The sequence below is a fragment of the Peromyscus leucopus genome, chromosome 20 (assembly GCF_004664715.2).
Source record: "Peromyscus leucopus breed LL Stock chromosome 20, UCI_PerLeu_2.1, whole genome shotgun sequence".
Lineage (NCBI taxonomy): Eukaryota > Metazoa > Chordata > Mammalia > Rodentia > Cricetidae > Peromyscus > Peromyscus leucopus.
In genome coordinates this window covers 33,916,127-33,943,813 of record NC_051080.1, presented here as the reverse complement: position 1 = coordinate 33,943,813, position 27,687 = coordinate 33,916,127, and the positions used below count along the sequence as shown (strand labels likewise).

The 27,687-nt window shown below is 42.2% G+C and overlaps 1 protein-coding gene across 22 annotated transcripts in view; it reads left to right on the top strand.

Annotated features, from left to right (window-relative positions):
- The window catches only part of Rbfox2 (RNA binding fox-1 homolog 2), a 240,092-nt gene that overhangs the window by 203,991 nt on the left and 8,414 nt on the right, over positions 1-27,687 (top strand). For 7 of the 22 annotated variants that reach the window (XM_028871033.2, XM_028871027.2, XM_028871041.2 and 4 more), the window contains 8 exons: positions 4,714-4,860; positions 7,749-7,802; positions 15,510-15,602; positions 18,193-18,253; positions 19,850-19,903; positions 20,004-20,096; positions 21,689-21,833; positions 25,395-25,434. In XM_028871033.2, the coding sequence (XP_028726866.1) occupies positions 4,714-4,860; positions 7,749-7,802; positions 15,510-15,602; positions 18,193-18,253; positions 19,850-19,903; positions 20,004-20,096; positions 21,689-21,833; positions 25,395-25,434 (687 nt within the window). Of the gene's footprint in view, positions 1-4,713; positions 4,861-7,748; positions 7,803-15,509; positions 15,603-18,192; positions 18,254-19,849; positions 19,904-20,003; positions 20,097-21,688; positions 21,834-22,922; positions 22,986-25,394; positions 25,435-27,687 lie in introns of those variants that run through there. The other 15 variants (XM_028871038.2, XM_028871034.2, XM_028871050.1 and 12 more) reach the window with 10 other exon arrangements.

Sequence of the window (27,687 nt, the reverse complement as noted above, 5' to 3'; positions counted from 1 at the left end):
TCTAGGTTGTATCAAGTTGACAGCGTTAACCATGGCAGATAAAAACACGTTTTATGTAGCTGTATGGTGCTTATGTTTTTGAAGCTAAGTGTTATTACAAGAGTTTTAAAAGTAGTTGACCCTGGTGACACGTGTTTTTATTCCAGTTCTTCCAGTTGGAAGATGGAGGCAGCAGGGTCAGGAACTCCAGGCAGCTTCTGCTATCAGCAGTTCTCAACCTTTGGTTCACTACCCCTTTGGAGGTCGAATGACCCTTTCATGGGGGTCACCTAAGACCATCTGTATATTAAATATTTATATTATGATTCATGACAGTAGCAAAATTACAGTTATGAAGTAGCAATGAAAATTTTGGGGTCACCATAACATAAGGAACAGTATTAAAGGGTCACAGCATTTGAAAGGTTGAGAACCACTTTGCTACATGATACTCTGTCTCTTTAATTTAAAAAATATATATAAAATAAATAAATATAGAATTTTATTTTAAGTTTATATTACAGTTATAATAAAAGTATAAAAATAAATAATAAATATAAATTATTTTTAAGTAAAAATAATAATAAAATAGCAGGAGGTCTCTGAGTTCCAGGCTAGCCAAGGCTACATAACAAGAACCTTGTCTCAGTCACCTTCAACTATGATTCACTATTGAAAACATTATAAGTTGTGTTTTGTGTATCCTAATGTGATGAGTGTAGTAGAGCAGTGGCAGCCTGGGTCTTCGTGTGTGCTCACACTCATCATGACCTTAGACAGACGTTTTCCAGTCCTGTAGACACCTCTCACGTGTGCCCTGCACAGGTGTACACAGTTTAATCTTTGGGGTCTTGTTGGCTTGTTTTTTGAGACGGTTTTACTGTGTGACCCAGTCTGGGTCTGAGTTTGCAGCAGTGCTCCTCACTCAGCCTCCCAAGGGTGAGGACTGCAGGTATGATCTAGCACACCCTGCTCATTTGTTTTCAAGTCTGTTGATTATTATTGACACTAGCATTTTAATGACATTTTATTTGTTTACCTGTATGTGGTGGGAGTGCATGCATGTGTGCCACAGCATGTGTTCATGTGGAAATCTCAGGACAACTAGGGGAATTGGGCTCTTCCCCTCCATTATGTGGGTCCCAGGAATTGAAGTCAGCTTGCTGGCTCTGGAGTGCCTCTGCTTTCTGAACCAGCTCATTTTTATCTATCTTTGTTTAGTTCTGTGTGCATTGACAGTAGTAATTTATGCATGTTCATGTATGTGTAAAGGAGTCTCAAGGGTGCCTAGAACTTCAAACTGGGCTCTCTGTAGAAAAATGTTTTTTGAGAAAGGTTCTATGTACCCTTGACTAGCTTAGAATCACTACATAGTACAGGACTGGTGGTGTGTGATGTGCATACATGTGTGTGCATATGTGCTTGTAGAAGCCAGAAGCCAGTCTTGGCTATTGTTCCTCATGAGCCAGCCACTTTAGGGTTTTGTTTTTGAGGGTTTTTCATTGGCCTGGAACTTCCCAAGTTGGTGAGGGTAACTGATTAGCAAGCCCCAGGGATCCACTTCTCTCTGCCTCTGCAGCTTTGGGATTACAAGTGTGTGTCACAGCACCCAACTTTTCATGTGGATTCTGGGGGTGGAACTCAAATCCTTGTGTTTGTAAAGCAAGTACATACTCAACTGATCCATTTCCCCACCTCATTTTCAGTTTTTATACCATATTTATACTGTACCTTTTTCTCTATATAGACCTGTGTAAATATATTATGTTAAGAACTTCCCAAAAATGTTCAGTACAGTAACATACCATGCAAATTTGTAGACTGGCAATAATCAACTATACTTGATAGCAGTGGTTGAAACCCCTTTGGGAGTTGAACAACCCTTTCACAGGGGTCGAATATCAGATATCCTGCATATCAGGATTATGATTCATAACAGTAGCAAAATTACAGTATGAAGTAGCAACAAAAATAATTTTATAGTTGGGGTCACCACAACTTGAGGAGCTGTATTAAAGGGTTGAAGCATTAGGATGGTTGAAAACCACTGCTCTTTAGCCTAAGTATACAGTAGGCTGTTACATCTAGCTTTGAGTAAGCATGATGTGATGTTTACACAGCAATGAAATTGCCCAACACTTTACGTGTCTGTCATTAGGGATTTGGGGGTGTACTTAGAAGAGTTTTCCAATGGAATCAATGTGATTAGCAAATATGGTGGGAAGGGACACTCAAGTGTTAATACAGTTAAATGTATAGTGTTGGCACACACCTTTAATCCCAGGACTCAGAAGGCAGAGGCAGGTAGATCTCTGCGAGCTCCAAACCAACCTGGGCTACAGAGTGAGTTCCAGGATAGCCAGGGCTACACAGAGACACCCTGTCTCAAAAAAAACTTAATTGATTAATTAATTAATAATCAAATAAATAATAAAAACTGCCTCATCATCAGCAAACCAACATTTTTTTACCATTTACAAAAAATGTTACAAAATCACGCATGGGTGAACTAGCCACACAAATTACTGGTTGTCCAGTAAGCAGTAGCTTAACGAATAGCATGAGAAGTTTATTGACATTGCCCTTAGCCTTCTAGAGACTGCTGCTTGTCAGGCTGAGGGTGTAGCTCTGGTCTAGTGCTAGCCTAGTTAGTGTATGTGTGGCCCTGGGACCCATCACCAGCAAGAAACCACAGCTTGTCGACTTAGGGTATTTTATCCAAGAAGATAATCCACAGTTTACTGAGAGGACCGTCAAGGACAGTACTTCTCTCCCTTTCCTAGCAGTCTCTATGAGTCAGATCAGTGCATTACAACAGAATGAATGCGTGTGTTATAGAGATCACTAATAGTTAACTGAGTTTTGTTTTGGAAAATAGTTAATTTTTCATAAAAATGTTACTTTAACAGACAGTAGGCATGTGACTTCTGTGTAATCTGCCTGTTTTAAAATATTTCTCATAATGGTAAATAATAACAAATATAAATCCACAGGATAAGAAACCCTGTGTGCTTTGTAATGTAAAGTTGAAAGAGACCAAGCATGTGTTGCAGTCCTTATAATCTCAGACCCCAAGAGACATGTGCAGGAGAATCAAGTTTGAGACCAGCCTTGACTGCACAACTAGACTCTTATCTCTTAAAGAAAAAATTAAAGAGTAGAAATAAGAATGTACATTGAAACCTTTTTTATTGATGGTGAAAGGTGGCTCATGCTTAGGGTTATAGCATGGTGTTCTGAGAACAGTGTATTTGGTGTGAACATGAGAAGAGAGAACCTCAGTTAAGAAAATGCCTCCATAAGATCAGGCTTGTGAAGTATTTTCTTAATTCGCTACTGATGTGGGAGGGCCCAGCCCATTGTGGTCCCTCTCACGCTAGTAAGAGGGCTGGTGGTCCTGGGTTCTATAAGGAAGCAGGCTGAGAAAGTCATGGGGAGCAAGTCTGTAAGCAGCACCCCTCCATGGTCTCTGTATCAGTTCCTGCCTCCAGGATCCTGTCCTGCTTGAGTTCCTGCCCTCTGCTTTTGATGATGAACTGTTCTATCAAGGTTCTCAACCATCTGCTGACCTCTGGCTGCTTCAGTCTCATCCTTTGTCATGCTAATAGTAATGCCTGCCTCCAGGGCCTAGCTATAAAGAAACAGTACCTGAGAGCTTGTTCTGTTTGGGCTGGAGAGATGGCTCAGAGGTTAAGAGCACTGGCTGCTCTTCCAAAGATTCTGAGTTCAATTCCCAGCAATCACATGGTGGCTCACAACCATCTATAATGAGATCTGGTTCACTCTTCTGGACTGCAGGCACACATACAGGCAGAACATTGTATACATAATAAAAAAAAAAAAGAGAGAGAGAGAGAGCGCTGGCTGCTCTTGCAGATGACTCTTTACATTCCTAGCACCCATACAGTGGCTCACAGCAGTCTGTAACTCCACCTCCAGGGGATCCAGCATCCTTGCCTGGCTTCCATAGCATTCCACACCCCACCCTGTGCATACACTCATAAGACACAACAAGATTTCAAAGAAAAGGATGCTCGTACTCTGTCACCATGGACACAGAAAGACCAGTGTGTTATTTAATAGCTAGGGCCCCATAAAGCCTTGGAGTGGAAATGTAACCTGCATTTAGGACACAGATAAGGGTCCGCTAATACCAAAGTCACTTGGAATTGAATCAGGGAGAGGTGAGAATAAAGATGAATTCAAGACAAGAAGCTGCCTCAATTTTTAAGCAAATTGACTGTCGTCACTAGGTTTTCTGCCTTCATAAGTAATAGCGTTGCAAACTCTGAAAGCAATAAGAAGAATCGAATGTTAAAATACTGCCCTATTGGTTTCCTTGAGAGTCTGAGATGATGGCACTAAAGAGGCAGTGACCTCTACAACCAAGCACAAGGGATGCTTTGTTTTCAAAACAGAGAGATCTCCAAAATAGAAGGCTCTACTCAGGGCCTAAGAAGAGAAGGGCTATTTTTACATCTCCATGTGGGCTTCAGCAAACCACAGAGGGTTCTGTGCCTGTGCTCCATTTTGCTAATGGACTAAAAATAATCAAAAGACCCAAATTTTGTTTGTAGACTAGAAGCATTTTGAGCATCAATGACACCTTGGGCCTTTTCTTCTTTAAAAGGACAGTAACGAGTATGTTTTTCCACTGTTTGACTTCATTTCACATCATTCTTAGGAAATAATTACTGGTTTTGTGATGTTCATTGCATTTACTTATTTCTTTAGCAGACAGAAGGTGGAGCACAGACAGACGGACAACAGTCACAGACACAAAGTAGTGAAAATTCAGAGAGTAAATCCACCCCCAAGCGACTACATGTCTCTAATATTCCCTTCCGCTTCCGGGACCCTGACCTCCGGCAGATGTTTGGGGTAAGTCTCTAATACCTTTTTATGGATTTAATTAAAACAATTTAATCCACCAGAGGTGTTATTAGGACTTTAGGGTAAAACTGTAAGGAAGTTAAGAAAGAGCCTTAATAAATCACTGTTGTCTGAACACCTTTTCCTGTCACCTTTCCTGCCCTAGACATGAGTGTTACAGGTTGTCACTCAGACACAGAAGCTGCAATCAGCTGTTAGCTAGGGTGAGACATTCAGTGCCCAAACCACTGAAACAGCCCCCTCCCTTCTCACACACCAGCCTTAGTGAACATGTCAGTCATAGTCTTGGTTTCACTAAAAGAGCTCTATGGCATGATTCCTAAAGCTGTGGGTGCATTAGAATCCTCCGAGGAGCCTAAAAGTGCTGTACACCCAGGTGTGATGGACGCTCACTTTGGACCTGTGTACTACTCTAAAAGGTCCTCAAGAGATTCTGTGTAGTGCTTGGTGTAGCAACATGTTCATTTTCCTGACACATTACTGCTTCTGCCCTCGCTGCCTCTTCATTCCCTGGTTCAGGATGCATTACTTCTGGTCTCTACCTCTGCACTGTCCCAGGACATCTGCAGTGTAGATAATACAGGTTTACAGGTGGCTCATCTAAATGGAACAAGTATGGAATGGCATTTTAAAGAGCCCAGGATAAAATTCTAGTTACTTAGGACCTTGGGAAATTCATGTAATCTCTCTTTTGACCTTGAAGTTTATATCTAAAAATGAAGTAGTAATCTCTAACTTGAGTGTTAGAAGTAAATGAAGTACTATCAGTATTTCCAGGGGCTTTGTTTTCAGTCCCTTCTCATACTCAGTAGTCTCATGGCCAGCGTCTAAAACAGGGGACACTATTTTCCTACCTCTGATGAGTTCCCTCAACTGTTCACTTCTTCCCCAAGTCACCATCACAAAAACAAAAGTATAATAGTACAAAGTCATGTTGTTGAAGGTGAGTGGCTGCTAATGTTTTCTGAGCCTATGTGTTGCTGTCTGTTTTATTTTGGCTGCTGTTAACTTGACCTAGGACAGAAAATAGTCAATAGTTCCCTAAACATTTTTTAAGGACATCTGACTTTGTCAGAACAGATGCCCTACTATGGCTTGGCTGTGCTACTTCATGGTGACAAGGCATGGGAGCCAAGTTCTGTCACAGCTAACTACCTGGATGTATTTTTGCCACCAAAGAAAAGGTCGGAGTTGAGGTGTAATGACATTCTTGAAGTACTTAAAGAGCTTTGCCACATATCATGGGGACGGCTGTTTTCCATCTTTAGAGAAAAGAGAGCAGTGGCGAATAGACAGGACAGTTACAGAACTTAGTTCACATGAAGAAGGCCCGTCCTAAGAGGATGAATTATGGGGTCTCTCCCGACCATCAGAGTCAATATAAAGCCCTGATCTTGGATGCCGAGAATGGCAGGCGTTGGCATCTGCCACTGGTGTTTTCTCTTGTGTCAGAAGAATGATGGCCTTGCAAGAGCTACCCAGGTCCGTTAGTGATTTCTCAAAATGGTTCATACTTTATCCTAAAGCATAAAGTAGAAAAAAATTTTTCTTTACAAAGGACATCTAGGTGTCTCTTTTCTTCCATGCGGTTGATGCCTGTCATTAGAACAGTAACACTGAGAAAGAGCAGGGATTCCTTGCTGCATCCTGTTAGCCCTGTGAACTTCCACCACAGCTACTTGAGGGCAGACCTTGCTCCAAAAAGTTGTTATGAATGGGCTTGGAAAATGCCCCGCTGTGAGAGCACTTGCTGCTGTTGCAGAGGTCCAGACTGCAGTTCCCAGCTCCACGGGGTGGGTCACAACCACCTGTGACTCCAGGCCCAGGAGTGCCAACACTCTTCTGGCCCTCACAGACACCCACACAGATATATGCATGCATGTGCACACACAAACACAAATAATGAAACTTTTATATAAAAAGGGATGTTTTAAGGACTTTTCCCCAACCCCAGCTAGTTCAGTTTGAAATTCAAATGAAGCACATAGTGGGGACAAGTCAAGGCAGTGCTGCTGGGAGGCCCTGTGGCCTCCTCTCACCCAGGCTTGGTTTAGCAGGTTGTCCCCTTAGCACCTCTCAAGTGACCAGGTGTAAACCCTAGATAGGTGTCGGGGGCTTCGCTACATAAGATAGAGCTTTGTGGCTCTGTATCTTTTAGCTCTCAGATGGTATTTAAATAATTATTGAACAAATTGTTACTTAAAAATATTCCTGATACTTTGTTATAAAACTATTAAAATGGCAAATAAATGGAATCATCCTTTATGTCAACAATGTTTTAAGTATGACAGAACATTATGTTACCTATAGAGACTGTAACAAATACATATGTATTGGGGTCAGTCATTGGTGACAGTTTCAAAAGACAAAAGCAGTATGTGGCGTTCATCTGGGGTTGTGTCTCTATGCCTGAGCACAGAAGGCCATGTGGTCTAAAATGGAAGAAGGCCTGTGGTTGGTCTCTTGTTTCCTTTTTCCTTTTTGTTTATATTATCTCATTTTTGTACCTTTTTTAAGGAAGGTGGGGTGGGAGCAGACTGCCCTCAACAGTGTATTGATTCTGCTTGAGATTTAACTTTTTAAATTGAGACATTAAAAAAATGAAGGCAGTAGGTAGAAAAAGATCCAGGCCTTGGCCACATGGTTGCAGTAGGGCAGCTCTTCGAAGTGTTCGGTCGGTGACTCCACACATGGACAGGGATGCACCTGAGTGAATAGAGGAACCCTGGCCCTTCATGTCGGATTTGCTGACCCTTGGGAACATGCAGCTTAAGTGAACACTAGTTCAAAGAAGAAAAGCTGACTCCTTTAGAGGGAAAGCTAGTGTCTAGACAAAGATTGACCTTAAGTAAATGCTTTTGTTTTTGTCTCTGCAGCAGTTTGGCAAAATCCTAGATGTGGAAATAATCTTTAATGAGCGCGGCTCCAAGGTAAGCCCTGTGTCGGTATCTGGTGCTCAGCTTCCTCTGACTCAGTTTATCAGCACAGTGAACATTCAGAGAGCAAAAGCAGGTCCCTGCTGCACAGAACTCTTCCCAGTATCTTCCCTGGGCCAGACTCTCTAGAAAGAGGCTGCTGACATCTGGAGGGTACTAGGAAGCAAGAGAAGCTAGAGAGGAGTGTGGCAGTTTCAAGGGCAGGAGACAAGGTTCCTCATCCAGCCTGGGCCAGCCTGCACTGCCTTTAAAGCAGAGAGAGGCACCAGGAGGACGTGAAAGTCCAAATTCTCTTGGAATGAGTCCGTTTGTGAAATGCCAGTGTGGCATGCTTAGTTAGAAGACCTTGGTGAGGACTCTTTTCTCTCAGTTCCCCAGGTCACTTGTTCTCTTTGGAGTAAATTCTGACAAGCCTCCACTCAGTGAGTAGTGAGGTGTTCTCATTCCCAAGTCACACCCATGAGTGAGCCTCAGGATGCAGCTACTCTGGGCTCACAACAGGTTTCATATGAAGAATGAGAGTAGCATCGGTGTGCAAGCTGGTGTGTGTGTAGTATCTAATGTGTTCTGTGTAGGGACTGACATTTTAGTTAAATTATTTTCCTTATTAATTAGTGATTTTAAAACTAATTTTTATTTGGGCATATCTGCTGCTTTCAAAATAGGTCTTGGCCGTGATTAAAGCCCTAAGATTATAATGTAAGGAGAAGCTGAATGCAGTAAATGAGTTAACATTTACCTTTCTTCAGTCCACTGCAGATTCCTGTGCTTTAGTAGTTGCTAGCCCTCACTTCCCGCCCACCTGCACGGATGCACACACGCACACTGTTCTGATGCCTCAGTACTCTTGCATCCCTTAGAGCATACCAATAACTGATATTTATTCATTATTAAAGAGGTCATTATACTTGAAGCTTCCAGCTTTCATTTTAAACAAAAAAAGATTAACATGTCTGTACAGACCTTCCTCCAGCACTTAACCTGGTAAGTATCTTTAAGTGAATCTGTTAACTAACCTTGAGACTACTGATGCTTATACTTCCTTACATTTATTTTTTATTAAGCATTTAGCTTCAAAGTAGGAAAATGACCATGGCTTCAAGGTGGAAGCATATGAATGAAGATGAAAATGAAAATCAGTAAATGAAGATCATTGACCACAGTGTTTATCTAAAGGAGTTAACTGAGGCATTTTTTTTGTTTTAAGTTGTGTGTACTTCAGATAACCTTAGCTAAGCTGTACCAGCCACAAGGCCAGTGTAATTGCCCCAGGTGCTAAGCACTTGTTCCTTACAGAAAAGAATGACTGAACTCTTGTAAGGAGAAGGGAACTGAGCTTTCTGAAGGCTTTCACCGACTTCAGGATTCACCTACTACCAATATTTAACTTCACCATGAGCAGTTACCTCTCCCATGTGATTTCATTTTAAATAATGGCACCTGCCTGCCTTTTTCCCTTTCGGGACCCTTGAAGTGTGTGTTGCTTCTGTAGTTTCAGGCAGTGTCCTACTTTCTTTGGGCTGTGATAGTATAAACACTGCTAATTGATAAGTGTATCCAGAGCAAAGCATAGAATCACCCTGGACCCTCATTAAGGGCTGAGAAAACCCTGGATGGGACCTTTGCCTTCCTGACTGCTGTGAGGCCTTTCCCACAGTAGGCAGCCCTGGAACCCCACTCCAAATCTGCTGAAAAAGTGATTGTGGAGTCAGATCAGTAATGTCTCCTTTGGGATCCACCTAAGAAGAAGGAATAAACACTCATCTTTTGGGAATGCAGCTTCTCATTTCTTTTCTTTTTTCTTTCCTGGTTCATTGGTTTTGTTTTTGTTTTGAGACAGGGTTTCACTATGTGCCTTGGCTGTCCTGGAACACTCACTCTCTGTAGCCCAGGCTGGCCTTGAAATCACAGAGATCTGCCTGCCACTGCCTCCCGAGTGCTGGGATTAAAGGCATGCGCTACCACCACCTGGCTTCTCATTTCTTTTGTATATTTGGAGTTGACTACAAAATTTCAGAAAGACTTTATTGTAGTACTATTGTTTTACCAGAAGCCCCGCCCAGGCTTTTAAACAGAGTACTTTTCTAATCAGAAATGAGCTTTATTAGAAGTTTTAAGTAGTAATAAACTTGTCATAAATAAGTCTGAGATAAGTAATACTGACATGTAATTTAATGTTTAACCAAATTATTCTAGAGCAAAACCCAAAACAAAACAAAAAACACCCTCCCCCACCCTGTGCTGGCTCTGGAGCCCAGGACCTTATGTCTGCTAGGCAAGCACTCAGCCAATGAGTTGCATCCCAAACTGTCTTCTTTAGAGTGAGTCCATTTGGAAGGAGGTAAGTGGTGCTCCCTACACTCTGCTCAGCCTTCTGCAGCTCCTCCTGTGGAGTCTGCTGTGCTCTGCAAAGCAGTGATGGCCCCCTGTTTGCCTGGTTCCTCTTTTGCTTTGACTGTCGCTGAGTTCTGCTAGGGGTACATAGGCCACCATCACAGTATTTCTTAAATGACTTCTCGTGAGTTTGTTGCCGTTTTATTTTTTTGCTCCGTGAAAGCAATCAGCTGTGTCTAAATTCTGACCAGCTGAAACAAAGATGAAAGCTCTGCCTTTTAAAGTGTGTAATTCAAATGTGTGGTGAGAAGTAATACTCCTTACCGAAAAGTACCTCATTCCCTCGAAGGATCTAGAAAGTGAGTGTGAGTTACACATAGCTCTCCTGATTCTCAGATTTCACTAGTAGCAGCAGAGTGTTAACATATCATGAGGTGACCTAGATAGACTTGTCATACTGTTCCTGGTGTCCACAGTTACTCATAATACCCCTTTCTTCCTCAAAATGTCCCGATTTCAATAATAAACTACAGTATTCTCTCCTTGTAGCTCCTTTAAGCAATGATTTTAAAGTACCTTTTTAGAGGGAAAACAGGCCCTTAATGAAAAGTAGGAAGTAAACATATAGCCTGTCCACCCATGAGTAGTTTTTGTGGACTCTTCAGCAGAACGCTGAGTCATGGCTGCCCTTTAGCCCCAGGATACTTGAGCTGCTAGTTCTTGCTTGTGGGTTCCAAAGCCTGAAAGCTTTTTCCTAAGTTCATCCTATTGTTGAAGTCGAGACTTTCCACTATCCTTCTGTTCCCCATCACCCAGCTCCACTGCAGGTTGTCGCGATAATTGCCACGCTTACTGATGCACGCCCGCCGTGCTCGGATTCCTTCCCTCAGGTGGATTCCTCAGGACAGGCTCTGGCTTCAGGTGGATTTCTGTTGAGGCTGGAGTGCAGGAGATGCGAGGTGTCTTCTTGTCCTCACACACACAAGAGCTGTGCTCTGGTTTCTTGACCATTGCCTTGGCTTTGATTTCACATGAAGAGAAATTATTTATTTCCAAATATGGTTAAAAGATTTTCTTTGAAGTCACTCTAAGTGAGCCTTTGTGATTTTTGGTGAAATTAATAGATAATGATGGTATGAAATGTTTTCCATTGTACTTAAAACTGAATTAACAATAAATATGTCCAGAAGGCTTCATTTATTTTCTTTTGTTACCACTTTCTGGGTTTTTTTTTTCTCCCCCCCCCCCATTTATATTTTTAATTTCTGTGTTCTGGCCATACCCAGGAGATCCGTCTGCTTTTGATTCTCCCTTAAAAGTTACATGGTAAATTTTCTTTCTCATTCTTCTGAGATGGAAAAATTCAAAAATTATACAAAATTTAAAAAAGAATGTTTTTACACTGTTTATCTTATTGCTTGTTACTTATTACAGCCTGAGGCCAGACCAAAAAGGTGACAGTTACTTGGCTCCTGTGTGCCATTGATGATAAATGGGTGTCAAGGCAGGTATGAACACACTATTCCTCCTGATAGAAGTTGGAACATGGCCATGTACCTAACACGGCGCTCTGTTTCTTAAGTACAGCTAAGACAGTTGGGAAAGTGCAGCTGCAACATGAGAGTGTTTCATTAACATTGAGGACAGAGAGCCCTAAAACAAGTGTGTATAGACCTGTGTTGTCCACTGTGGCAGCCATATGAGCCTTTGAAATGTGATGAGTGCACACATCAGACTGCAGGGGCTTAGCACAGAAAGAACACTAGGCATCTAGTAGGATATTTATGTTGCTCTCATATTGAAATGATGATATGTGGTTAGGCTGGGTTGAATATGTTGTTACTTGAATGTGACTATCAGGAGATTTAAAGTGTATATGGTACATGTACTTCTTTCTGGTGGATGGTGTTGGTGCAAGCAAATGTGGCGGGTTTGTTTTTTAATGAAAAACAAGTTTACTTTTTATTATCTGTTTTCATTACTGGGAGCTAAATAAAAATCATTGCCTTATATACTTGAACTATTTCCTCTTGTTAAGAATTTAAGAGTAAAGGGGGCAGTGGTGGCACATCTTTAATCCCAGTACTCGGGAGGCAGAGGCAGGAGGATCTCTGTGAGTTTGAGGCCAACCTGGTCTACAAAGTGAGTTCCAGCACAGCCAGAGCAACACAGAGTAACTCTGTTTCGGGGTGGGGGGGAGACGGGACAGTAAATTGGACATGGTGGCACACACTTTTAATCTCCAGTACTCTGGAAGGCAAGAAGAGGCAGGCAAATCTCTGAGTTCAAGGCCAGCCTGGTTTGCATAAAGAGTTCTAGAACAGCAGGACTATATAGTAAGACACCCCCCAAAAAAAAATGAGTGATTACCTTTTTTTACAAATTATATCACGTATTTATTATTACATATTATACTAGTGCAGGTTGAGTTTTATATTTCAGCATAACTTATATGGTCATTTTTAACTGTTTAAGTAAAATGTGTTGAATTTAGATATGGTTTTATTTTCCCCTTTAAAACTAGAGATTCGGTGGGGTGGTGGTGGCATGCGCCTTTAATTCCAGCACTCAGGAGGCAAAGGCAGGCTCAAAAAACAAAAAGAAAAAGAGAGAGAGAGAGAGAGAGAGAGAGAGAGAGAGAGAGAGAGAGAGAGAGAGAGAGAGAAACTAGAGACTTGAACTAACTTATTTTCAGTTCAGTTTTGAAGGATAGAGGTACATTAAAACCTGGTTTTCTGGAGCAGGTTTTCCTGAGGGTGACCCTTAACCCAGAGAAGCTGTGGCTGTGCTTAGTATATAGTCCCTATGCCTTTTCCAATCGTGAACTTTATAGTATTGACACTGGAATATGAGTGTGTTAGGTAAGGAAGCATGGGGTTAGGTTAATGGAAAAATGCCTTTTTAAAGTTTCCACAAAAAGCTTGGTACCCTTCTAACAATAGACTTTAATTCCTAGGGGTTATGCTTTGTTTTGTTACGTTTTCTTGTGTTTCTGAACAAGTGACCACAAGTCTGATGGCTAAGAGCCACACAGTTACTACCTTACAGTACTAGAGGTCAGACGTCTAAAGGCAGTCTTACAGGGCTGCACAGAAAGTTACCTATGTTGCTTTGGGAAGCTCCTGCCTTTTGGGGCCTCTAGAGGATCTCTGCTGCTACAGGACTGTGGCCCCGTCTCCAAGGCCAGAATGAGCAGTCAGGCCTTCTTGCATTCCTTTGCTTTATAAATACCATGGGGATTACATTGAGCCCACCCAGATGGTCAGGGTAATCTCCCTACCTTGAAATCATTTAATCACATCTACAAAATCCCTTTGGCCTTGCAAGGTAACATATTCTGTGGCTTCAGGGATTAAGACTTGAGGGACTTAGGGGTGGGGAGCATTATCCTGCCTACCCAGGATCTGTTTATCTTCAAAGGAAAGAATGAAATCTTACCTCTGCTTCATACCAGAGAATCCCAGCCATCCAGTGGGCCTTCCTCCTCTCTCACCAGGGAGGCCTGCTTTAGTTTGATGTCTTTAGTTTGATTAGTATTTCCTTTGGCATTTGATCATCTTAGAATAGGAAACACTTTAATATAGACATTTGAAAATGCAGTTTTCCCCCAGATAGCCATTACTGAGAAAACCTAACATGGAGAGTCATGTTAAACTCCCCAGACACCACCTACCATGTTACCACTTAGACTGCTGAGGGATCACATCCTTGCTTTTGTAAGCTCTGCCTAAGATGGGGTTTATTTATGGAGGCATGCTCCTGCTTACACAGCAGTGACTCCTGGGAATCCTGAGGGGTTCCCCTCTGCAGGTGTTAACTGTTAGGAAGTGAAAAGCTAGAGCTGTGGAGGGTGGGCAGTGCCAGTGCAGCTGTAGTGAAGTTGGTGGGCACTTGATGAAGCAGTCTGTAAGCATGTAGTGATCTTCCCCTTGCAAGTAGTGGGGACACGTGAACAGAGGAGTAGGTTAACTAACTCCTGGCCTCCTGATTTGTGTGCTCTCTCTTTGGATCCACTACAGGGGCACACTGTATTAATCCTAACTCCCATGGCAGCCACATCATTACATCATGGCATTTTCTTCCTGTCGAATAGGGACAACCACCCTTCCTAACATTCCTCATTCCTGATACATGTTGACTATTCCTTCTTTTCCTCATGTGGAAAATCACTAGTTTTTCTTTAATAGCAGAGATAGACATCAACCGATTCATGATATAGGCAGTTTAGGTTATCGGTTTCCCAAAATTTACCTGTACATATATTTTCTATAAAGTGCCATTCTGAATTAAAATTGTCATTGAAGAAACACTGGTTGTCCAGTGATAGTCTCCCTTGCTTCCACAAGTGTTGCCTACAGAACTAGACCTCACTACTGTCCTCAGTGATCCTATCCCAAGACAGTAGTATAAGACAGGTTCAGTGGGACTGAAATAACGCCTTAAATCTTACCATGGAGCATCAACCTTAAATGTGAGAGAAAAACCATAGGGTCTGGAAAGATGGCTCAGTTGTTAAAGTACCTTTCTTGCAAGCATGAGGACCTGAGTTTATTCCTCAGCACTCAGGGGAGAAAGAAAGGGGAGAGAAAAAAAAGCCAGGCAATTTGAGATGCCCAGCCGATGAAAGATACCTGCTGCCAAGCCTGGTAACCTGAGTTTGATTCCCAGAACCCATAATGGAAGGAGAACCAGCTCACTCAAGTTGTCCTCTGACCTCCAGGAGCGCACTGTGGCACACACATAGCTCACAGACACACAAATATTTTTTAAAACTGTATGTATGTATGATGACCCAAGTTCTATCCCTGGGAGCCACCAGCTGGAAGGAGAGAACCAACTCCTGAAAGTTGTCCTCTGACCTCCTCTTGTATGCCATGGTACATGCATGCCCATACACATACACACTAAATAAATACATGTTGAAAGAATAATAAAACTAAGGTGGAAAGCAGTTGGGGAAGACACTGCATTTATCTCTGCCAGCCACATGCACCAATGCATGCGTGTGCACACACAGTAAGAATAGTTTTATGGTTTGGTTTTGTTTTTTATGTTCAGATTTTTGGTTGAATAGTGTGACCCGAGTAACTTCCTGCCCTAATCTTGGTCTGGCCTCATGTACTTTATATTTTATTGTTATTGTTGTTAATTACATTACTGTTACTATTATTACAGTTCTTTATCCTTTTATTGGGTTTAAATTTCCCTTTACAAAATATGCATGGATCAAAAATGTGCCTTTGGAAGAAATTGCTGGTGTTAGTTGTGCTGACGTCACCTCATACTGTGATGTTTTCTCTGTTTACCAAGAGATGAGTATTTCAATATAACGATGTGCATGTTTTCCCCTTCTCCCGCTGCATGCAGGGATTCGGGTTCGTAACTTTCGAGAATAGTGCTGATGCAGACAGGGCCAGGGAGAAATTGCACGGCACCGTGGTAGAGGGCCGTAAAATCGAGGTGCATGTCTTCAATAATTCAATTTCTCGTTTATATTTTTCTTTCTCTTTGTGTCCTGCCTCACTTATTTCACATTTGGAACCCTGTCCTGTCCATGTGTGCACACCTGTCTGTGTCTGTCTTCACCTCCTTGCACCACGCTGTGTAAACGTAACACACTGTCTGCTTCTTTCCCGCCCTTGGTTGTCTGAGCTGCAGTTGGGGGCGGGGAATGTGTGCTTACCTGTGCTCTCATTTACTTTTTTTCCTCTTCCAAAATGTTTATCCTCTGCTCTCTTGATTTTTTTTTCCTTTGCTTCAGTTTCTGCAAGACTCTGAATTCCTATTATGAGGCCTAAGCAAAACTAACTTCAAAAACGTCTGAAAACTACCTAGCTTGTAACATTGTGTCTTGTAACATTGAGGCCAGTTCCCCTCCACGTGCGTTTGATAAGTGTGGATACACAATGATGGAGGTTTGGGGGGGAGGACAGAATCCAGAACTCTGGCAGTTCAAAACTTTACTTGATACCAAAAATTTTACTGCTTGATGACAAAGTTGAAAGCAGAGGGTTCAAGGGCAGCTGGTGGCATAGATGGACGGATACTGCGATTGCTAAGTCAGCCCTGGGCTCACCAGCACTAGAGGTACTAACGCATTGAAGGTTAACTGGCTCCTCTCTCCTTTACCAGTTCTTTAAAGTATTAAATATAAAAGCCACCATTCGAGTAAGATGTCTGCATATTTTGCTTTTTTCCCCCTTTCCGATGGTTTAGCCTTTAGGGCCCTTCACTTGACTCACTCTTTCCATGGTAACTATACACAATGCTGGCGATGGTGCCCGTTGGCGGTAAGTGAATCGAAAGTGCTAGAGAAGAAGCTTTTAAAAATGTAATCACCAAACAATTAAGAGAGAAAAGTCCATCTGCCATCTCACATTAGCACTACCAGATGTGGTTTGACTTGCTTCTCCCCCTTCCTGCCCCTCTTCTTTTCCCTGCTGTGGGGTGATGTCGCCTGGACTGTGGATGTACCATCCTGTCTTGTAGCAGTCTGAGCTGTTTGGTTACTGACTTCATGGTGATTTTTTTTTCCCCTTGCGCATCTTACTCAGAGTTACTGAACTCCAGTTTGGCTGGTTTTATTAATGCACTCCCTCCTCCTCCTCCTTCCCCTCTTTCCCAAACCACTGTGCACCTCTCCTGCTAACACCCTTCCTCACATTCTCTCCTGTCCCCCCCCCCCCCCTGTTCTTTTCCGGACTTCTCATTTCTGCCCCTTCCTTTCTTCCTTCGCATTCCCCTCTGTCTGGCAGCTATTGGTGTCTCTTGCTGACTGGTAGTGTCTGGTTGGTTCTGGCTGTTTTTCCTTTGAATTGCTTAGTGGCTTTCTGCTCTAGCAGCTAGTTCAAGCTTTTGCTCCATTCCGACCTTGCTATCCACTTTCCCTCTTCTTTCCAAGTTGTTTCTTGGTTTCTTTGTGTGGGTTAATTGCATGCTCTCAGTCTCATCCTTGTTGTCTCCCATTCGTTCCTTGTAAATGTGAAATGTTTCCATCTTCTGGTGGTCAAACTAGAGTAAATGGAGTTTCAAGCTGTCTTCACACAGGGAGGGCAAGGGGCCACCCTCCAAGTCATAAAAGATATCAATGTTTCTAAATTCCAATTTTACCTCAAATTGGTCTTCATAAAATAAATCTAGATATATATATATATATATTCATTCGTAGAGGCAAAGTAAGCTGGCCTTGGTGGCACAAGCCTATAATCTAAGCATTCAGGAGGCTGAGGCAGGAGGATCATAAGTTTAAGGCCAGCCTGGCTACATAGCAAATTCCAGGCTCAGCTGGAGCTGCCTAGTGACACATTTATATTTCCTAAGCTCTGAGCTTGAGGCTGGCTGTTGAGTTTATGGTGAGGCTTTATCCTTCAGACAGGAGCTCCAGGCTCCATCCCTCCTTTTCCAGTAGGACCATCTTTGTTAGGCGTGCTTACTTTGGCATGGAGAGTGCCTCAAACTGTGTGCTTGTCGGGGTAGAGAGGACCACAGCACAGGAGAAACAAACACTCTACTTTTCACAGTTGAGCATTTCAAATGAGTAATCCATGTGGTCTAGAAAATTCAAGATGGCCCTACAGACTGTCAACATGGAAATCTTTAGTTACTCTATTTATTTAGTAATCCCAGACAATTTTTTTAAAAAAGTAGAACATCAGGACAGAAGGGTGGCAAGCCTCTGTTTTACAAACAAGCTTCAAAGTTCATTTGCAGATATATTTGTTCCCTATTTACTTTTTTCTAAATTGTCCTCAGTATGGAGACATCTCAAGGCCATCTAGAGAACTTGTAAGTGTATCATTTCTCTGGAGTGCTGAGAGGTAGAACAGCCACAGTTTTCTTTTTGGAGACCAAGAAACTGCATTTTACTCTTGTTAGCCTCATTTAATAAGTACTTACATAAAAATTCTATGACTATTTTATAATGCTGTGTTAATAATCTAAATGCTATCAGACATTTACATTTTAAATTACGTACTGTGTTACTGGATGAGCAGTGTCGTGTTCCCTAATGTGTCCCTTCCCGCCCCTCTTGTCTGCTCCTTATTTTTAGGTGAATAATGCTACAGCACGTGTCATGACCAATAAGAAGATGGTCACGCCATATGCAAATGGTGAGGAGTTACATGCTGCCTTGGGGGAATGTTTGTTCTCATGTAAATATATGGGAATTTTCATGACTTTCTAGGACTATCTGCTCAGTTAACATTCGGCCTCTTAGAAGAATATCTTATCCTTACAAATGAATTTTTTTCCTTAGAATTAAGCTAAGGTTTTTACTTATGAAGATGTTTTGTTCTTATTAACTTTCATCTTCTATGCAATACCATCATGCCACTTCAGTCTACCTGTTAAACAGACTAAGTAGCATGTGGGCAGCCTCCTCTTCAGCCTCTGTAGTTCCTCGTAATGTGGGAATTGCCCACGGAGCCCTGGTGGTCCACGTATATTTTCCCTCTGATTTCCTCTTCAAATAAGTGTGATCTGGATTAGTGGGAAGGAAAAGCCTAGTCCCTTTTGTACGTATAGATTCCTTACTTTCCTTAAGGCCTGGAAGTAATGGCCATCGGGCTTAAGGGTAGCTTTTTATTCCATGATGACAAGGCACATAGTGAGTTTAATGAATATTTGTGAGAACAGGATTTTCAGCAAAATTTGTCCCAACAAAAACAAGCATTGGGCTGGAGAGGTGGCTTCTCAGGTAAAAAGCACTAGGTATGCAAACCTTAAAAATGGTGTTCAGCAGTGTGGTGTCCTTCAGAGTCTGAGTAATCTGTTCATTAAATGTATTTGTTATAAATTAAAACCTCTGAAGCCATGCACAGAAGATAGGAATGGAGTTTGCATTTTATTACTGCCTATCTTTCCCTTTCTACTTAGTGAACCCCAGTTTTTACTATGAAAGGGGATTTCCAATCACCCACAAAACTTGCATGATGTAGCTGAATGTGCCATCAAGTTCCAGGTCACATTTGAATTCAGTCTGAGGACACCTTACTGAATGAAGCCTCTAGTGGAAAGTACTGTATAAGGAAGTGTTATCGTGTGCTACCAAATGATAGGTGTTGAGATTTCTTTCCTCTTCTAAGCTCAAAGCAGGTCATCTGGGTACGGTTCTGAACACAGTCTGCCAAACCCCACAGTTTATTTCTGTTTCCTCTTCCTCTTCTCCTTCCCCCTCCATCGTCCTCTCTCCTTTTTCTTTCTCTGTTCTAGTTACAGTCCGTTTCTGTGATTAAACACTCAGACTAAAAGCAACTTTGGGGTCCATTTTTATCATTAAAGGAAGTCAGGGCAGCTCTCAAGCAGCAACTGGAGGAACACTGCTTGCTGGGTCACTGAAAAGCTCAGACTTAGCTATATAACACAGGACCACTACCTGCCCAGGGAATGATGCCACCCACAGTAGGCTCAGCTCTCCTGCATCAGTTAATAATCAAGCCCACCCCCACAGATGAACCACAGAAATCTGATCTGGACAATCCCTCTATCTTCCCAACCCTTCACTCCGGGCACCCCTGCCTGCTACCTGCCCAAGCCCTTATCCCCTCAGTGATGCTGCTTAAAGATGATACTATTGCCCTTTCCTGTAAACTCTAACTTAGAGAGGAAAAACAGCCCAGAGATGCCTGGAGCCATCTTGACATGCAGCATTCACACCTGTCTTCACATAGTCTTAAAACGTTCACGGTCTTCTTTTTCTGTTCCAGGCTGGAAATTAAGCCCAGTAGTTGGAGCTGTGTATGGCCCTGAATTGTATGCAGGTATTGTACTGCTTCCCTTTCTGCTACTTAATGGCATCTGTGCTCTTCATTTGCCTATGTCTTTGTGACCTTTTCACATGTTTACTTTTTATGCACCTAGCATCCAGCTTTCAAGCTGATGTATCCCTAGGCAATGAGGCAGCCGTACCCCTGTCAGGAAGAGGAGGCATCAACACTTACATTCCTCTAATCAGTAAGTAGACAACACTGGCCTGGCATGAGTTTTGACTGTTGCCACTGATGGGTTGGATTGGTCTGTTTTTCTTCTCCTAGCATGATACAGAACTGACAGAAGAACCATTCTTTTTTGTTTGTTTGTTTTTCGAGGTAGGGTTTCTTTATACAACAACCCTGGCTGTCCTGGAACTCACTTTGTAGATGAGGCTGGCCTCAAACTCACAGAGATCCACCTGCCTTTTCCTTTGGAGTGCTGGGATTAAAGGCATGCACCACCACCACCACCACCACCACCACCACCACCACCACCAGGCTGACACAAAACATTCTTGAGAGAGTAATAGATGCCTCAGTACCCTGTTATGTATGGCTCACACTAGAAGCTTCCACAAAACAAAAATCACTGTACACTATACAGAAGGTGAACGTGTAAATACTTTTTCTGTATTTGATCCTGAGGAAATCAGAAGATACAAGGATATATAGACTGTATTACTCGAGCCTACTCCCCCACCCCCGCACAAACACTCTCCCATGGCGTACCACTTAGCACAGATCCAGTGTCAGTGACTACTCTGCACTCTCTTACTGTCTCTAGAGTCACTTTGGCCCGGGCCCTTTCCCCTGGCAAGAGGTGTAACTAAACTGGATTCAGCAGAGTGAGGTGTTTCTGCATGACTTCCAGAGCAAAACACACTTAGAACAGGCCTTTGGAAAATGTCTGCCTCGTTAAAGGATACAGGGTGGCTGGGAAGGTTAATATTTCAGAGATGACTGGGCAGTGATGGTGCATGCTTTTAGTCCCAGCACTAGGGAGGCAGAGGGAGGCGAATCTCTGTGAGTTCAAAGCCAGCCTGGTCTACACAGTGAGTTCTAGGACAGCCAGAGCTACATGGAGAAACTCTGTCTTGAAAAACTGTATATATTTTTTTTAGAGAAATGAAATTGGCAAATGAATTATCTAAAAACTATTGTTTATCTTGGAGGTGAATACCATGTAAAAATACATAAAGAATATTTCTTTTGAGGAATATTTATTACATAATAACATTTAGAAATGAAATTGAGCCGGGCAGTGGTGGCACACGCCTTTAATCCCAGCACTCAGGAGGCAGAGGCAGGCGGATCTTTGTGAGTTCAAGGCCAACCTGGTCTAGAGAGCGAGATCCAGGAAACGCGTAAAACTACACAGAGAAACCCTGTCTTGAAAAACCAAAAAAAAAAAAAAAAATGAAATTGATAGTTAGCCAGTTCAAGAATTTATCTGATTTAAACCACCAACAGAAAGTAAAAGTTGTATATCTTATTGAGGTGAGCTGCTTCTGATAAGAGTTTCCTATCAGCATGCATTATGACTGGAAAACCTGGAAGGAACAGAGTGAACTCAAGATTTGGGATGAGTGAGACATGGAATCATTGCTTGGTCGTCTTGTGTCTCTCTTTCCACTTCTCCCCCCAAAACCCCAGAGTCAGGAGATATTAATAAGTATGCTTGCTATCTTTTCAGGAAAAAATTGGTGCCCATCTTTCTACCTTTTCCGTAATTGATTCTCAGTCTGGTTTTATACCAGCTCCTGAATGCAAGTTGAAATTTCTGTCATATTTTGGGTCTCCCTTTAGTTCCTGGCTTCCCTTACCCAACTGCAGCCACCACGGCAGCCGCGTTCAGAGGAGCCCATCTGAGGGGCAGAGGGCGGACAGTGTATGGTGCAGTCAGAGCGGTACCTCCAACAGCCATCCCCGCCTATCCAGGGTAAGCATTAGATTCCAAAATCGCCATTTATAATGAGCAGTTGAATAAAAAAAAGAAGGGAAGAAAGAGTGCTCTGGACCTCTCTGATTTCTAGGATGTCACTGGGCAGCATTTAGATGCTGTATGAATATTTGCAAATTAATGGATGGAGGGCAAGAACCAAAATACAGAAATATAACCAAGGGTCAATTCATTGTACAAACCCTCAATTTTGGCCACCTTAAGCCTTCATGGTGATGGCTTAAGACAGTAGCCAGAGCCGTCTTGTGTTTGCTAGCAGTGTGTTGGCATGGAGTTCACTCAGCAGCGCACGAGTGTGGATTAACACTACTGCAGAGAACTAAGAAAGGAGCTGGAGATTTTAGTGCCAGACTCTGTCTGCTGTGCTCACCCCATCTCACCACCGCGTGTGGGGGCCGAGGCCAGCACATGCGCCCACCCCATGGTTTCACTGCCTGGGTAGTGAGCGGCAAAGCTAGTTACCCACAATGGATTTGCTTTCTTTGTAGGAAACAGATTGAAAGAGGTGAATTCAAAGACAAATCAAGTCCAATTGAATGGAGGGAGAGAGGGAGCAGTAGGAGGAAGCCAGCTGCAGCCGGCTTCTGAGATGGTGGCAGCTGAAGCGGCTGAGCATCTCTCGCCTTCAGCTTGCTGCCGGGTGTCTCATGCAGTGGAAAGATTCCATAGCAACAAATAAATCCTTTGTTTTTGAATGGGGAGAAGGAGGGAAGATGGCAGATTGGCTTTTAGTTGTTTATCTGTGTCAGCCTAACATTTTTATATAAAGTGAACTTCTCTAATTCAGTTGTGCCAAGGACTTTCTGTCTTAAAAGATTTGACATTTCTCTTCATCTTTTCTCTGCCTATGACAGTGGTTTTTTGTTTTTGTTTTTGTTTTTTTTGGTTGTTGTTGTTGTTGTTGTTGTTTTTTGTTTTTTTCCTATATTCTGGAGAATTATAAATAGCTGCAGAAAAGCCAGATAGCTGCTTTTTCGTTAAAACATAAAGGAAGATAGCATGTCCCTTTCTGATAGCATAGTTGGCTTCACCAGGAAGTATACTAATTTAACATTCATTCATTCATAGACCAATGGACATACCATTAGGAGTCCTCCATGCCACAGAATTAAAGCATTTTTATTAGACAAGGCAAGTATGCATGCTGAAGTGGGCAGACTCCAAGACACTGCAAGGGAACTGCTTCAGAGAATAACTTTCATTTGCAATTTATAGATAATTAAATCCCATGCATTCCATCATCTCCATCTTCTGCCATGACTTGCTTTTAATTTTATCCTTTTTTGTCTCAACTTGACCTTTGACCTTCAACCTCTGACATCTCTTTTTTAAAAATTAATTAAAGATAGAACTGTGTTTCATCAAGAAATATTTTAGTGAAACCTGAAGTGAATCTTTTACAAGCTCAGCAAACTAGGAAAACTGCTCATGATGTGTCTCCATTTCAACCCAAAAAGCATTTACTGTCACATTTGCAGGAAGAGAATGCCCAGAGAAACATGGAACTCCCTATTTTGTGATTTCCTGAGCTACTTCATACGGTAGCTGAGTTCACTGCTGTTCAGTGTAGGACCTTTCAATGTACTGACCGAACTTAACCGTTCTCTAGTGAGTCTGTGTCAGGTGTGGATTTGCCTCAACGAATCCTATCTTTTATGTCTGATCATGTCAGTTTCTGTGCATTGCATCGAACACTAATTTCCCTTGTATTCTTTTTTATTAACTATACCATCTGTTTACATGGAAGATGGCAAGGAATAAGTCCAGTATTTCATGGGGAATGAATGGCCTAGAGTTGCTTTCAGCCTTGTTAGTCACTGTGCTCTAGCCTCTTACAGCATTGGGTACAGGGATTGTCAGAATCTAGAGTTCAAGTGAATACTTACCATAAGTGATTCCCTTGTTTTGAATGACAACACTCTTTATAGAAGGACTGTGTTGTGGTCTCTGCCTGTGCCCCCCTCACTGACATGGATGAAGACTAATTCACCACCTGGCCCCCATGCTGTCCAGTCATCAACCTTCTCCACCAAGTCTTTTGTGAGAATGCAGTGGAGCGGCAGATTCAACCTGGTAGCAGACTTTAGCTGCAAGTGCAGACGGAAGCAGGTATAGCCTGCTTTTCCTGCAGCACCAGAGGCCTAGCACTCGATGCATTGCAAGGTGTGACCTTGCGACTTGTAGATAGAAGACTTAGTGGCCCTGCTTGTTAGCTCAGTCATTATAACTGAAAAAAGAAATTATCCATTTTATTTAGCTGACAAAACAAAAACAGATTTTTAAAAATGTATTAAAAAGCCAAGTCTTGACCTGACAAATGTGAAGATGAACTTTGTCTTCTCTCTACCACTGTTTATGTCTTCTGCTCCCAAAATAATGTTTTGGGGGAAATCTATGTATACAAAAGCACTTCATAAGGCTGGAGAAAAGTCTACATTTTAAGAATAACAGTATAGTGCTGCTCCAGGTTTATGTTTGAAAAACTAATATTGCCTACTTGGCAAAGCCCATTACCAAATAGGAGAGGGGCCCTGCCAGCAGCTTCCTCAGTTTCACTGTTTGAAATCAGTAGGACAGGCCTAGTCATGCCCAGAACTTCAGTCACCAATTGTATTTTTCAGAATTCTTTAAATGCTCTATTAAGAAAGAACCCTTAAAAATCTTCCAGTTGCTCCTTCCCACTCTGGATTATATTGTTACTATCTGGGATCCCACTGCACCTTTCAATTCTTGGACCAATCACCTTAACCTTGAGCTCATTACCTCTGCTTGTGAAAGCAATGCATTGTGGGTATTTTTGGTTGTTTTGTTCTTTCGGTTTTTTTTTTAATTACATTTCTCTGTTTACTTTGGTCAGAATTGATTGACTTGTTTTTCCAAGGTGTTGCATTGGTTCTCAAAAATGCTGAATAATAATACTTTGCATGCTTGTGTGATCAGCCAAATCTTATCGCATGTCTAATGTGCAGGGTGAAAAGCAGGTGATGTATGGATAACAGGAAAAATATACACTTTACTTCAAAAATATGAAATGAAAATACACTGTTAAGCATCATTTAAAACACACTTTGCACATAGGTTCTGACCTAATGGAATTCATTTTGTTCACTCTCTTCATGAAGTTAAGCCCCTCATCATCCCTACCCTTTGTACACTTTTAAAGAACATCGTTCTCCTAGAACACACTTCCATTTAAAAGTCCAGATTTTAAAGTTGATTTGTCCAACCCAGCAGCTCTCAGACAACTACATGAGGCCCTGCCTGCCAGGAGCACTGTTTGTTTCATTAGTCTGAGTTACCCAGTGTCCAGGTGCTCGGTCTAGTTTTGCAGACCCTTAGCTCTCCTTGCATGTCCTGGAGCCGTGGAATGCACGTGTGCACTTGGCACATCTCTGTCACCAGCTTGCCGCGGCCCCATGTCCAGGTCACATTCATACATCACCTGCCTGTGTAGCGCATGTGCATGCTGCCGTCCTCAATAACCGGAATGTGTTTCTGTTCTTTTGTTTTTTGTTTTTGTTTTTGTGTGAATTTCTGCAGTGTGGTTTACCAGGACGGATTTTACGGTGCTGACCTCTATGTAAGTACACACACCGGGGCCTTTTTGACCCCATCCCCTGACAAGCCAGCCTTTTTTTTCTGTTCCTTTAGTTTGTTTTGTTTTTATTTTTGTTTTGTTTTGTTTTCATTTAAAAGAAATATAATTTGTTTTGTTTTCCTTTTTCCTTGTGGATATATATATATATTATATTTTAAGAATGCAAGCATGCTTCTCTGCCACTGCGCTTGCCCCTGGGTGCAAAAACTAAGCCTTTGGGTCTCATGACGGTTGCTGGGGTCAGCCTACTGGACATATTCTTCCCCTTCCCTATGCCCACAAGTGTTCTGGGCATCTCTTACCTTGTGAGATGGTCAGCAGGTTTAAAGTCGTATTGTTGTCTCATCATCTACATACATGAACAGCAGGACTAGTTTAGCCTGACACCAGCTCTTTCCCTCTTGTGCCTTTCATCTCACAGCGTCTTCAGAGCATTAGGGCTTTGGTGTGTGTAAATGGCAATCAGCTTTCCAAACTGTGTGCTTCCTAATTTGACATGATGTGAAGAACGTAAACTTGTGAAAGTGCCATCAAGGAGCTGATAATTCTGAGGATCGTGTAGTGACTAAAGGATCTCAGATACTCAGTATAAAACCCATCTGTCTGGAAGACCACAGCCAGTGGGTCTGTTTCTTAGGAGTCAGCCGGGGAAACCAAGAAGCATTCTTCACATCCTGGACTCTTACAGCCATTCAAGTTTGTGAAGATCTGCCAATTCCACCAGCCACAGTGACACTGAATCCATCTTCCATCTAGCTGGAGATGAAGTTCCATGATTTGTTGGTCACATACTACTTAAAAGATGGACAAAGAGATGGAGCTGACACAGGAAAAGCTTTTGAATGTTGAAGACCATTGTTAAGAGCCTTCCAGATGGTCTTTCTCTGAATGTAGTCCACTGACCCAAATCATTAATACAACTTTATGAAAAAGACATGGCAGTAGGGAGTGACTCTGTAGGTGGGTCAGCGTTCCCAGAAGATGCTTTCGGTGCGCTCACATCTCTAGTCCTTGAGGCTGTTGATACCCGCTTCCCCGGCAGTCTAAGGGCAGCCATTCAGAAGGCACCGAGTCAATAGAGCATGCTGAGTCTACACATGTGCTATTTAGAGTAGGCCTTCAAAGTGTACCTAGTAAAGAAACCTTAGTCATGATTCATTGATCCATCTCTCAGATTGTGATTACCAGAATTTCACAGCCAAGCATAAAGATCACCTAGTCTATATTTCATTATCTCTTTGTACTTTAATTAAAATCTAACACTTGCTCAGCAAATTTTTAAGAAGTAACATTCCCCCTGTGTTCACAGTTGAGAACTAGGAAGATGACACATTTCTGAATGTGCATATTTACATGTGGTGTTAGCATGTGCATCCTCCATATTCTCATGAAACTCAGCTTCATATTATTTCCTTTTTTGGAGCCTGCCCTGTTAGAGCAGGCTTTCCATTTGAATTATTTCCTCAACTGAGGGTTTTGTTGTTTGTTTGTTTTAGGGGGATTAGATTGTTGTGTTTTTGTTTTTTGTTGTTGGTTTTTGGGGGAGTTTTTTTGGTTTTTTTGTTGCTGTTGTTTTTTTGAGACAGGGTTTCTCTATGTAACCCTGACTGTTTTTGGAACTCTCTCTGTAGACCAGGCTGGCCTTGAACTCTCAGAGATCTGTTTGCCTTTGCCTCCCAAGTGCTGGATTAGCACCACCACCCAGATTTTTCTAAAATTATCCTATTTCTATTCTGGTTTTGCCTATTTTTACCTTCAACCAACCAACTAAATATTTGTTTGAGGCTCTCCTACTTCCTTATTTTGCATTTTCACATCTTAATGAGAGATGATTTTTCATCAAGAGAATGTTCTTATGGGTGTCTCATTTGTTTGTTTTTGTTTTTATTTTTTTAATCTAAATGAATAATCTACAGAAACCAAGCAAGAAATCCAGTGGCTTGGCCACAGCGCCCTTCCAGGGGCCCTTGCTAAAGCACTGGTGCCTGTCTGCTACCCTTTCTTTCTCCCATCTGAGTCAGTGTTGCTAGGAGGGGAAAAGTTGCTCGCTAGTGCTGAGACCACATCTGAGCCCTCCTCCGGTGAAAACCAAGACTACAGTATCTTCTCCAGGCTGTGGCTGTTGACCAGATGTCTGAGTGTGAGGGAGCTACGGAGGCCTAAAATCACAAGCAAAAATGGCTGTCTGCTTTTAGTTTGTTCTGCTTTCCTCTGGACTTTCCTAATTCTGGAAAC